Here is a 13,745-nt window from a genome sequence, read left to right on the forward strand (position 1 = left end):
ATGTATGGCCTAAAATAAGTAGTGAATTATTTCAGTCCAAACATTCACTAAACAAGTATATGCTAAAATCCGAAAACACAAAGACAATAAGGCATGATCCCTGGCCTTAAAGGACTGAAAGTCTAATACATGTATTTGTATACATTCCATATATATCTCTCTGTCCAAGATATGTATAGAAATAGTACATAGATAAGAATGAGCCCTCTTGTATAGTTCAGCAAAAACATATGAAAATGTTTTCTCAGTGGCACAACAGTAAGGGAATGAAAATACAGCTGACCCTTGAACAATAAGGACGTTAGCGGCAAAGGTGAAAATCCATGTATACAGCCCTGACAGGTGTGGCTCAGTGGACTGGGTATCATTCTGCAAACCACAAGGTCATCAGTTCAATGCCCAATCAGGGCACATGCCTGTGCTGTGTACCAGGTCCCCAGCTGGGGGCATGCGAGAAGCAAGTGATCGATGTTTCTCTTGCAAATTAATGTTTCTCTCCTTCTCTTTCTCTCTCCTTCCCTCTCTCTCTAAAAATAAATAAAATCTTTAAAAAAATATATCCCTGTATAACTTTGATTCCCCCAAAACTTAACTACTAATAACCTACTGCTGACCTGAAGCCTTACTGATAACATACACAGTTACCTAGCACATATTTTGGATGTTATGTATTATATACTGTATTCTTACAAAAAAGTAAGCTAGAGAAAACATTATTTAAAAAATCATAAAATACATACATATATTTTCTGCATTCATGACATATCTAAGTTTTCCTTAAATTTTTAAAATATATCTAGGCTGTATGGTTGGTCTGAAAGTGTTTTCAAACTGTCATAAATCTCCAAAAAAAATTTCTAATATATTAATTGAAAAAAATTAATGTAAATATGGACCTACACAGTTCAAACCCATGTTGTTCTAGGGTCAACTGTAGTTTATATCTACAAGCCCATCTTAATTGTTATTAACTATGTATGTTTCTATTTGCAAAGCTGTTTTACAATATATATTTCTTCTACAGAGTTATAACAATTTAGAAAACAAATTTCTCAGCACCTGTACTAAGTAAAGGATACTTTCAGAGACTGATATGACTAAAAGCTATTCTCTAACAGTCTACACAGATTTCAAAAGTTGTCTTAGATTAAATTTTACATATCTATATTAGACCACCGTGTTCACATCCACATATTTTACAGCACAGGCTACGGCTTTAACAAAGTTAATAGTTATGGGCTTTTTAGCAAAAAAAAATTGTGGGTTAGCACAATTACCTATATCCTCAAAGGAAAAAACCAAAGGCAATGGGATGGATACACAATGACAACTGTAAGAGTGGTTACCCCATGAAGTTTCGTAAAAACCAGCAATTTCTACTTGAGAAAAATAATCTTTCCCCTTCTAATTCTCACTGGACTACTCTGAGTAGGAAGGATGTACAAACAAATCCTTGACACTCACTTAGCATTAACAGCTAGCTGGAACGCGTCCTCTAGCCAATCCAGGAGCTTGTGTGTGAATTCACTCACATCTTGCTATAAGAGAGGTAACAAATTGCATCAGAGTTAGACTCAACACTATACTTAGAGAAACAAACATTTGCTCTTTTCTCACCAATGACTAAGATTCTATTACCATGAAAGGATTTCTATTTTAGGGCCAGATATCATAAAGATACAAGAAATACTAAAACCTGGCTACTACAGATAAAACAGAAGGCTACAAGGAAATGGAATTCTGCCACTTCCAACTGTATCTTCTTGTAACAAACTAACGAAATCTTCCAATTTAAGCTTTTTAAAAAAAAGGTCCAAAGAACACACCATAGTCCTCTGGAATTTATGTGAGATCTGAATAGACAGGAAACTTGTGAAATATTTTGAAATTCTGTAGAACTGTAGGACCTTTAGAGAAAAAGAAATTAATTTTATGAGGAAGAAGCTGCTTTAATAGTGAGAGCTTTGTTTTTTAGTAGGAGGCAGTGCAAAGAAAGTACTAACATTTAGAAGAGCCCTAAGCAAAGCTGCTGAACTCAGGTTTAGATAGTTTGGTAGGTAAGATTTCTATTTGCACCATCCCCACACATAAGTGCAAAGGACTTAACTTTTCTTTGTGACCTGCTAGGATTCACTGAGCTGTTTTCCAGTCTCTTACTTCAACAGCCTCTGTATAATTCTATTCTTTCTACTACTACTTCTTCCCTTTAGATATCTTTAAAAATACCAGGCTACCCCCAACCCACCCCAACACACACTCTTCCTCTCTCCCCCCACCCCACCACCAGGTGTTCCTTAGACATTATAAAGGGCAAAGGCATGCACCCATAGGCCTATCAGTCATGTACACAGCTTATTACACAGTTAAAATAAAGCAACATGACAGTAATAGTAGGTATGATTTCGAATGCCACAAAGCTTGAGGGAAAACATGCAAAAAACACGCTTTTGTACCTGCTGTTCCTCAGGTGATCGGAATGCTCCCTTTAAGAGATCCAGGGCTGCAGAAGGGTCTACAAATTTGCGATTTGATCCCATCATCAGAGCAAACAAATATTGAAGCTCTTGCATAAACATGATATTTCTCTTTTCCTGTAGAAAACACAGAGACGTGTACTCTTACAATCTCTTACTTATAAAGAGAGCACATATAAAGAGAAAAGTTGTCAGCCATCACTCTAATTTATATTTACCTAGATCTAGACCAGGGCAGGTCTCAAGCGGTATTATAGGTACTCTGATATGGTCTCTGTTGGAGATTACCCTAAACTGAAAGGAATCTATGTAGAAGCAAGAGAGATGATAGTGTCAGAGAAGTGAAAATGTTTTTTTCTGAAGCTGTTGCTCTCCTTCCTATTAGGAAAATCTGCCACCCAAGTGAAATACTAGGAAGGGTTAAATTGCTGACAAGAGGCTTCATCCTTTGGCAAGAAACTACTAAAGCCTCTTCTCGAAAGGTCCTGACCTCCAGCATCAGGTCATCTCTTCTGCATCACTGGATTTGAGTGACTATGGAGCAGTGAAGGGAGCCAGAGAGAACAGGGATGTCAGCGTCTCCCAAATGCTGAGGCTAGCATTGTGACACCTTACTTTCTTGGGACTGTTTTTCTAACTTTATTCCTACTTAACTTTACATTTGTGCAAACCCTATTTCTTGTCACAAAGAAGGAAAAAAGAACATTTGAAGTGAAAACAATATTAGCACAAGCCAAAGAGCATCACAGTTATCAGCTTTAGCCAAAAAATTAAAAGCTTTTGGGATAAAAGGGACTAAACAACAGTGAAGATTCCTCAACAGCAACTTACTGTGTGACTTGGACAATTTTCAAGTACATTCTGTGGCAGACTGTAGCTGAGAACAAGTCTTCGAAATTCAGGTAACTGAAAGAGAGACTGAAGTAAAAATATAAGTGAATCCATAGCCTTTCTTCAAAATAACTGCAGAAAAAAATACTTTTACCTTAAAAGTATATATAACTGTTGACATAGTAATTCCACTTCTGCTATGTCAAAGGAAATAATAATGGCTGTGCATAAAAACTGAGCTGAAAGAATGTTAGCCCCTTTAGGAAAAACCTAAAAACAACCTACTGGCTAATAAGAGGAATAGGTTAAATAAACTACAGCACATTTGTACAATAGACTACTATGTAGTCATTAAAATAATTTTGTACAAAAAAAAATGTTTTCATAAAGTGGACTGCTACACAACAGTAAAAATGAATGATCAAGAGCTACCTGAATCAACATGGATAAATCTCTGACATATATTTTGTGTGAAGTTTAGGATTCATATATATATATATATGTTTACATCTGAGGGAAAGGGAGGATAGGACTGGGGATGGGAACAACAGGGATTCAATAGTACAGAGATTTGTAACATTTATTTCTGAAGCTGGGTAGTAAGTATAGAGAGAGAAGCATTCTTTTAGTTGTTCTGTAAATCCTACAATTTTCCTACTATGAGTATCTTTTGAAAGATAATGTTTTTCAAATTCCTTACATGACTATAATTCCTTATCGCAAAATACCCCTTAAATGAAAGCCCCTGTGCCTGCATACTGAAACTTTTTTTTGCAATATGTTTCACTTTTTAAATGTAGACACAGATCTTATGTTGAGCTTTACACACATACACAAAAAAAGCATGTCTTTCAACATGCTTTGAAACAGTGTTCAATATAATGTGGTATAAGAGAGACATTTAACATAATTCAACTGCTTTGACCTAAACACTTACTGCTTAAGCATCCTACAACAGAACTTGAGAAAAGCTAAAAACTTTTTAACAGTTATGGTTTATTTAACTTAGTTGTTCCATCCTGGATGAATATTTGTGTTCAAAAATACTGAACCTTAAAGTCTTTAAAACAATCCTGAGTTCCACTTAAAGCACAAATCACAAGCTGGTTTGCAAAGCTGTTAAACTTCAGTTTGTTTGTGTTGTTTTTTTTTTAAATAATGTGGACCAAGAGTCAGTAGTGATAAGGATCTGTTACATTCCCCATCCACCACTTGTACTGCACAGGCCAGACATCCCTCCCATTCCATTCACTCCCACAGATGCACGGCCGCCACTACTGTGGTAGCTTCTGTTCGCTGCTCCTCGGCTGCCTAAGCAGCATCCTGGGTAGTCAACAGGCCTCCAACTTCCCTCACTTGATCACAAGGTCTAATGGGATTCAACCACTCAGGTGAGTGTATAACTGGACTGGGAATATCAGTTCACTGTCTTCCCCTTCCACCTGAACTGTCTACCTAACCCATCTCCACTCCTCCCAGTTTCACTCCCACTCTGCTGACCACCTTGTAACATTTTCCGGGACTTCAGTTCTACCATGAGAAAAATGGCTTCAAATTTTCAGTCATGTCACTCCACCTCCTCGCCTTCACCAACATCAAGCTTTCCCCCAAAGATACCATTGTTCTTAAAAACCATTAAAGGTACTACCATTTCCCAATCCAATATCTATATGATCCTCCAATATCTGCTTCTTCTCCTGTATTCCCTGTATCACTTAATTACCTCCTCTTTTTCCAGTTATCAAAGTTTAGAAATTCAGAGTTATCTTTGAATCCTTTCCCTTTCATAACCCTCCACATCTAATAAGGAAGAAGGCCCTTGGACTTACCCTCTGGGGTGCTGTATATAACCACCTCCTCCCTATCAATTGCTCTAATCAAACTCCCATCACTGCTCACCTGGACCACTGCACATGGTCGCCCTGCCTCCAGAAACGCCACTGTACCATTTACTTGCCACACAGGTTCTTCTCTTTCTAAAATGACCAAATAATGCTCCTGACTCACTGAAGACCATTACCTAGTAATAGTTCTTACAGCCCCCATCCTTCTAGGAGGCTTCAGTCAACACTCAATCCATGGGGCATCCTGTCAACTCTACATCCAGAATAAATCAAGAATCCAGCCTCTTCTCCACTTCCACAGCTACCAGCCTGGTTGAGGCCACCATCAACTCCCATGTGGATGAATGCAGTAGCCTCCTTAATAGGTCTCTCCATTTGTACCTTTGCCCATAGTAGCCAGCGTGAGCCTTTTAAAACTCGGGTCAGAGTTCATCACTCCTCTGTTCGGAACCCTCAGTAACTCTCCATCTCACTTAGAATAAAAGACATTACTTTTCCAATTTCATCTCCAATGACTCTCCCCTCTGCTCTTAGCATTCCTGCCACGTAGGACTCCCGGACATCCTGCGCACATTCCTGTGCACTGGGGCTCCTCGACACACCAACCCCATGGACGCACTCCCGTTTAAAGGTACTGCTCTGTGGTTTTTCCTACTTGAAATGTTCCTCCTTCACAGCCACCTGGCTCACTCCCTGGCCTCCCGCACAGCTGGCATTTGTTCCTGTCTCATCTCCTCAGCCTAACATCACGGTTTACATTGCAACCTGCTCCCATCTCTCCTGCAGCAACTTGCAATCTCTCTTACCCTGATGTTTTTTCTATCACACTGATCACAGTCTAACATATCATATAAATTTATTAAATTTTAATTCCATAAGGGGAAGGCTGTCATGGTTTTGTTCTCTCCTGGATCTCAAGGGCCTAGAACAGTTTTAGACATAACAGTAGGTGTTCAACTAGTATTTGTTGAAAGAACACATGTTCATCCCTTCAGCCTAGGGACTCTCTGTCTTCCTGAGCCTCCTCTCTCTTGTGATATATTCTTTCTTTAAACCCATTCCTTCTTTAAACCCACACCGAAGGCCACACCCAGGATATGTCAATACATGAAAAACTGTTCAATTCTCAAGTCACAAATTCAGAAAATTCCATTCTTGTAACATACCCTGTCTTCTGGCTCATTTGTTCAACTACCCACAGGATTATCTGTCCTTTGATTTCATCAGGAACCCAAGCAAACTGATCTTTCTTTTTTCCTTATTAGTTCTTTCCTGTTTTCATTTTTCCCTTCCTAGCTTTGATTCCATGGTCTGTAACCACCTTTCATTAAATTCTCTAACTGCCCTTTGTTTTTCATCATACCCAGCAAGTCCTCCAACCTAAATGAATTTAATTTTCCACTCAAGACTTCAGAGCACGCTAAAAAGAAGTCCCAACAAAAACAGGACACACTGATATTACCATGTGTTCAAGGTCAACAACCTGAAGTAGGCCTTTGAATTTTTAGAAATCTACTATTGTACTCTGATGCCAACTGGTTCCCTACTGTCTGCAATAACCTCTTTTAAACCTTCACTCCATTTAAAATCTGCCTCTATCATTTCTCCACCCTAAAAAAAAAATGGCTGCTTATTTCACAGAGGAACAAATGATTATTAGAAACTATATCAACTTTAATTTGCAATCATCATTTCTTCCTTCTTCTTTCCCTGGCTACTCTCTCTTGCCCTTTTTCTATTCCCTCCCTATGTGTCCTCTCATGCTTTCTCAGAAACCTCACTCACTTAACCTTCTATCTGCTAGTTCTTTCCAACATCTCTCACAGGTGTGAAGGCTGAAGGGGTGTTGTCGATATAGGGAGAATTCTCAATCTCTCTCCCTAAGAATTAACTGATGTCCTTAATTCTACATTACCTTCCAAATTCTATTCTCAGCCAGATTCCAGTGATCCTCTTAAAATGGAAGTAGGGCCATATCACTTCTCTGCTCCTAAATTTCCAATACTTTCCCACGTCATATATAATTTTAAGTCCTCATCATGACCCTAAGCTCCCCACCTCAACTCCACCTTTCTGACTTAATTGCTATCTACTCCCCCCGCTTCACTCTGTTCTAGCCTTTTTCCTTATTTCTCAACTCATTAAGCAAGCTCCTGCACCTGGGTCTTTTACTTGCTGTTCCCTCTGTCTACAGTGTTTTTATGTAATTATATGAAATGTTCTTTATGTAATTACATGATTCATTCTCTCGCCTAATGCAGGCCTCTGCTCACAGGTCCACCATATCAAAAAGGCCACACCTAACCACCCTATATACACAGCAGCCCTGCCCTCTGTAGCAGAACCCTTTCTGGGCCCCTCTTATCCTCATTCATCTGTCTTTATGGCACTTACCACCACCTGATACATACTTTCCCACTCTATTCAAAGTAAACTCCACGGAAGTAAGGGTTGTTTAACTCACTGCTGTTTCCCCAGTGCTAAAACAGTGTCAGGCAATGAATGCATGGATTTTATGTGTGGGAAGGGAGGATTCCATTTCTGGCTGAGTCAAGTACAGTGAAGGAGAAGACCGCAGGGGTAGGATCAAGTGCTGCCTTGTGGCCATGTTAGGAGTAAGACGCCTCGAGACACTTCTAGAGAGGCGACTCTTTCTCTATGGGTCTTCCTCTCCAGGGGTCCGCAGGCCACATGCAGCCCAGGATGGCTGTGAATGCGGCCCAACACAAAATCATAAATTTACTTAAAACACTGAGGGGTTTTTTTCTGATTATATGTCACAATGTATTTAATGTGTGGTCCAAGACGACTCTTCTTCTTCCAGTGTAGCCCGGAGAAGCCCAAAGTTTGGACACCCCTGAGGACCCCTTGGCTTTTATTACAACCCATGCCACTAGTTCCCAGAACTGTATCTGCAACGCAGATCTTTTTACTGAGCTACGGATTTGTAAATACGTGCGCGCACACACAGACACATTTAAATCACCACAAGATATCGTCATGCGGCACCTCAAACTCAGCATGTACACAACTGAACTCATCCCTGAGACCTGCCTCACAAGAATCAGTGTTTTGATGTGCTGGATTGCCAGGACCGTCCCAATATCGGAGTGTCCTTGTCAGAGCAGGAGTTGGGCCATGTGACTGGATTTGGGACTGGAGGCCATGACCACCTTGCAAACCCTCATGGCTCTACTCTCTTGGGAAGCAGGTGGTTCCAGGACTGCGATGGCAGCAGACCCCAGGGTGATGGGCACATTGGAGCACACACCAGCAGCTGCTGGGTGAATGTGTTGTTGGCTAGTGTTTCAAATGGAACTGGAAGGGCCAAGGGGGCTGCTCTGTGCCTTCTTGCTGGGTTTAGTTAAAGCTGGAAGCCCACTGATAAGTTAATTCTGAAAGTCACTTTGCAAAGTACTCCTCGATGGTCACACAGAAGCATGACGGTGGCAGAGGAGTCCCTGCCTTTTTTGCAGACTCCTAGGGGGAAAATCTGCGCATGCGTTATCAGGGAAGACAGGAAACCCAGTTATATTATGATGGGAAAAACTCAGCTGTTTATCAGGGAAGCTCAGTGAAAATGGGGGCAGGCAAGGCCATCCACCTGCACAGAGAGCAGCCCAGGTGATATGTGTTCACATCACTGCAATAAGAAGAGGACGGGGCAAGGTCCACCCCACTTCTCACATGAGGGACTCCAAGTTCACGACAGGGCAACAAGTAAAACCAGCCCTGGAGGGTCACCTGGCTTCCCAAGTCTTCCTCAACAACCAGGCCTTGTTCTCTTAATCCCTCTGTATCACACAGTATGTGACACATTTTCTTTCACCCACTCAATTCACTCACTCACTCACTCGTTCATTCATCTATTCAAGAACCGCTGAGAGGTAAATCACACACTGGTTCTGCCTTCAGGGAACCCACTGTCTAGAATATGACTTTTTTTTCTTTTTTTTTTTAATATTTAGAAGTGTTTTTCTTGAAAAGAGCATTATACATGGATTCTGAAAAGATAAAAAGTTAAAATGAGGACTCTGGACTGGCGTACCATAAAGGTTCCTCCCTCATCCACAGTCCATGATTGTTTAAGTGACAACCTATCTTATTTTTGTCATATATCTTGGCTCTGCCACCTAATAAATATTAGGAAAAAAACTGAACTGAAATCCCATTCTTAACACACATCCAAATTAGCCCTCTGGAAGCGTCACGTGGCATTATCGCCCACCTGGTTATTCAAGCTAGAAACCTTGGGAGTCTTTCTCAGCAATCGCCTGCACAGATCCTTAATCTAATCACTTCACAAATCCTGCAAATCTGGTCTCCTCGATGCCTCTGGAATGCTTTTACTTCTCCTCCATGGCTTATGCCACTTCTCTATTCCAGACTAGCTGCACAATAACCAATTTCTCCTCATTAACTCTTGCTCTGGTATAACACAATATTCACTAAATTGCTGATCCAAAACACCTATTCAACATATTTACAACCACAAAAGATTTTGTTTTTAGTATTGCCCAATTTAGACACCAGAGCATATGAATCCCAAAACACAAGAAAGCAACCAAACACAATAATGCCATGAGGAAAACTCCCTATTTTATACATGTGTTTCCATTTTTTTAAAGCTACGTTTCTCACATTTCAGTTTAATAAATTACAATATTGTTTCCAGAAGACACAGTTGTCTCTTTAAAAAAATCATACCTGAATAACAGCACTAAACCAACATGTATTGCCAACATTTTTCAGCCCAACTGGCCAACCATCAACTCTCCTCCAGTCATTGGGATTGGGATTTTCTCCCCAGACTTCACAGCGTTTTCTCTTTGAGCGTTTAGTTTCTGCAGAGGTTGCCTCGTGCATCCTATATTGTGCCAACATACCACATCAAAAAAGGAAAAAGTTAAAGAACAGTATACTATACGGAGAATGTTGATAACCTTTCATAGGTAGTTCAAAATGCCAGATAAACTATTTATTGGGTAATCATTGGCTATATATAGTAATTATAAGATTATAACGTAAGTGAAAAGTAAGGTTTAAACAGAGATGTTAATCCTTCCATAACAGAGGTTATTACTAATAAGGTCTCTGATGGAACTGAGTTAAGACTCAGGACTATTTATGGCTATGATATTAAAAGTTTTAGATTTCAACAACAATGCCCTATCTCAGACCACTGTCACTGAAAGAGGCAAGAGAGACACTATACTAAAGATATGAGCCTCTATGCTGTCTAGTACGCAAACCATGACCCTGTGTTTCCCTGAAAGAAACAACTCAACACTATGAGGGAATAAACACATCTGGAAACTGACAGGCCACCACTGGAACTGGGTATGTGTGGACAATTCCAAACAATCACCAAATTGGCACGAATTCATATAATATACTCCTTGTTAATTTCTGAGACAAGGTAGTTGAGACATAATTTCATTTTCAAATAGTCAACGTAACTCTCAAAGTTTACAAAGTTTATAAAGGGCATATATATTTATTGGATACCTGTACTAGGATGGGTTTCCCCCCCATCAATTAGCAATTATGAACTACAAAACCTGAAGGCTTCTACTCAAAGACCATAGGCTGCAATAAGATACTTACCATATTTGGCTTTTTCAGAAGTGAACCACAGTAAGTAAGCTAATGTAAAATTTAAATTTTCTCCTGAAAAATTTTAATTTGGGTACAATTAAAGGAGCCTGGTAGAAATGTTCTTGAGCGACACTCACAGAGCTATCGCCTTTCACCTACACACTAATGTGGCGAGCAAAGATTATAAATTAAATCAACTACCTGTTAATATCTCTTCCATCAGCTTTAACTTTGGGTGACTCCAATAGACTCAAAGCAATGGCAGCCTGAAGATCATCTTTGTTCTCATGAGTAAGGTCTATTACTTCTGTAAGATGCATTGAAATTTAATTAGTCTACATGCAGAAAACATGTCCTTTTGTCTGTATTGCAGGAAAAAAAGTAAGAGTATTCATAAAACTAAATAAACTCACATAATTACAAATGCAAAAAACCTAAACAAAACATTAGCAAAAAGAATGCTGCTAATGTACAAAAAAATATTATATATTACAACCAAGCTAAGTTCACTGTAGGAAACATTGCATTAACATTAGAAAATAGACCAATAAAATTTACTATCTTAACATTTAAAGAAAAAAATGATAATCTCAATAGATAAAAGTAGTTGGTAACATTCAACTTCTATTCAAGAATAAAAACCCCAAGCTAACTAGAAAGAGAAGAGAATGTTTTGAGGCTGAGAAAGAGTTATCCACGAAAAGTCCACAGCAAACTTTATACTTAATGGTGAAATGTTAAACACGTTTTCTTTAAAACCAAGACTAAGACAAAGAAGTCTACTATCAAGGCTTTTATTCACTCTGGTTCTGAAAGTTCTGATCAGGTAATAAGAAAATAAAATAAAAAATAAAATTTTTAAAAATGTAAGAAATAGAATATAAGAAACAAAGCTGTCATAATTCACAGATAATGATCACCTACAAGGGAAACCCAAAACAACTTAAAGAAAATAGTTATAATTAATAGAATGTGGTTAGATAAAAGATCAATGCACAAAAGTTAAGTGAATTTCTATACATCAGCAATGAAGAACACAATTTGAAACGAAAAAGAAAACACAGAACTGTAGTAGTCAAGACTGCGGGCTACTGGCGTAAGGACACACACACAGATCAATGAAACAGAATCAATAGAACAGAAATAAACCCTCATATTTACGGTCAACTGGTTTTCATCACAGGTTCCAAGACAATTCAAAACAGAAAATATCTTTCCAACAAATGGTGCTGGGATACCTGGATATTCACATGCAAAAGAATGACTTTTATACTCCTACCTCACACTATTTATGAAATCAACTTACAGCAGACTGTGTCCTCATGATAACAGCTAAAATTATAAAATTCTTAGAACACTGTAAATCTTTGTGACCTTGGATTAAGCAATAGTATCTTGGAGATAGAATCCAAAGCACGAACAACCAAAGGGAAAAAATAGATAAATTTGACATCAAAATTAAAAACCACCACCACCAAAAAACTTTTGGGCTTCACCATCAAGAAAGTGAAAAGACAACCCAAAGAATGGGAAAAAATTTTGTAAATCATGTATCCAGTAAGGGGCCTGTATACAGGCTATCTAAAGAATTCCTGCAACTAAAAAATGAAAAAAAACAAATGACCAGATTTTTAAAATGGGCAAAGAATTTGGACAGATATTTTTCCAAAGAAGATATACAAATGGCCAATAAGTACATGAAAAGATGTTCGACATCATTAGCCATGCAAAGTAACGTAAATCAAAATAGCTCACAGCAGCCTTGTTTATAATGGCAGAAAAATGTGAAACCACCCCAAAGTCAATAAATACATAAACTATGGTACATTCAGACAATGAAATACTACACACCAATGAAAATAAATGAACTACAGTTATAATCTTCAACCTGGGTAAGTCTCCCAAAATACTAACTGAAAAAAGTCACTACATGCACCATAGACATATACAAGAATATTTATTCCAGCATTATTCAGAATAGCTCAAAATTGCAGAGAGACCAAATATCCCTTAACACCACTGAACCTAGCTGATGACTCCTTTCTCCTGGAAGCCTCCTCGGCTTCCAAAGTACCCCTCTCTCAGTTCTCTTGCTCTTCCTCCAACTTCCCTGGACACTCCTTATCTCCCCAGGCCTCCCTACACTAGGAATGCGCAATGCTTGGTCACTGAACCTTTTCTGTTTTTTATACATTCTCCCTTGGCAAGTTCATCAGTCTCATAACTTTATATACCACTTATAGGTTTATGACCCCAAGATTTATCTTTCTCCAGCCCAGATCTCTCCCCTGAACTGCACACTTGAATCTCCGCTGCCTTTTTGACAACTCCAACTGAATGTCTCGCAGACATCCCAAATTTAATATTGTCAAAACCAATCACTTCATCTTCCACCCCAAATTTGCTCCATCTGCAGTCATTCCCCTGTCAGTTAGTGCAACTCCATCCTTTCAGCTGCTTAGGGGACAAAAGAAAAAAAAGGACCTGGAGTCATTTTAACTCCTCTCTTTCACAACCCTTATCTCCTGGGCAAACAAATACTATAGAACAAGCACTTCTCACTCCCCCACCACTACATCCTGGACCACCCAATATCATCTGTAATAGCCTCCCAACTGGTTCTTGGCTCCCTGCTCCAAACCATGCTCACTAGCTACTCCTTCACATTCTGTTTTCAGCATAGCAGTCAGAATGACCTCAGAAAACAGAAATGGTTTATATCATTCCTCTGCTCCAAATTCGCCATTGGCTAGCCCTCTAACTCAGAATAAAACCAAGGACTTATGAAGGGTTTGAATGACCTCTGCCTCCTGTTCCCTCTATGGCCTCATTTCTTACTGCCCTCCTCACTCACTAAGCCTCAGCTCTTGCCTTCTTGCTGGTCCTCAAGCAAACCAATGTACATTCCCATCTTAAGGCCTCACATGACTCACACACTCACTCCTCCTCAAAAGGCCCATTCTATTTCAAATGTAATCTTCAGAACTCCATTTTTCAT

At 39.1% G+C, this 13,745-nt stretch overlaps 1 protein-coding gene across 5 annotated transcripts in view; it reads right to left on the bottom strand.

Annotated features, from left to right (window-relative positions):
• Positions 1–13,745, bottom strand: part of USP28 (ubiquitin specific peptidase 28) — an 81,780-nt gene that overhangs the window by 36,287 nt on the left and 31,748 nt on the right. For all 5 annotated transcript variants that reach the window (XM_054592275.1, XM_054592277.1, XM_054592279.1 and 2 more), the window contains exons 4-8: positions 10,949–11,054; positions 9,857–10,016; positions 3,306–3,392; positions 2,454–2,591; positions 1,465–1,538 (exon numbers count right to left, since the gene is read on the bottom strand). In XM_054592275.1, the coding sequence (XP_054448250.1) occupies positions 1,465–1,538; positions 2,454–2,591; positions 3,306–3,392; positions 9,857–10,016; positions 10,949–11,054 (565 nt within the window). The remainder of the gene's footprint in view (positions 1–1,464; positions 1,539–2,453; positions 2,592–3,305; positions 3,393–9,856; positions 10,017–10,948; positions 11,055–13,745) is intronic.

This window comes from Pteronotus mesoamericanus, unplaced genomic scaffold, assembly GCF_021234165.1.
Source record: "Pteronotus mesoamericanus isolate MK-2021 breed Mesoamerican mustached bat unplaced genomic scaffold, CSHL_Meso_final scaffold_36, whole genome shotgun sequence".
NCBI classification, from domain to species: domain Eukaryota; kingdom Metazoa; phylum Chordata; class Mammalia; order Chiroptera; family Mormoopidae; genus Pteronotus; species Pteronotus mesoamericanus.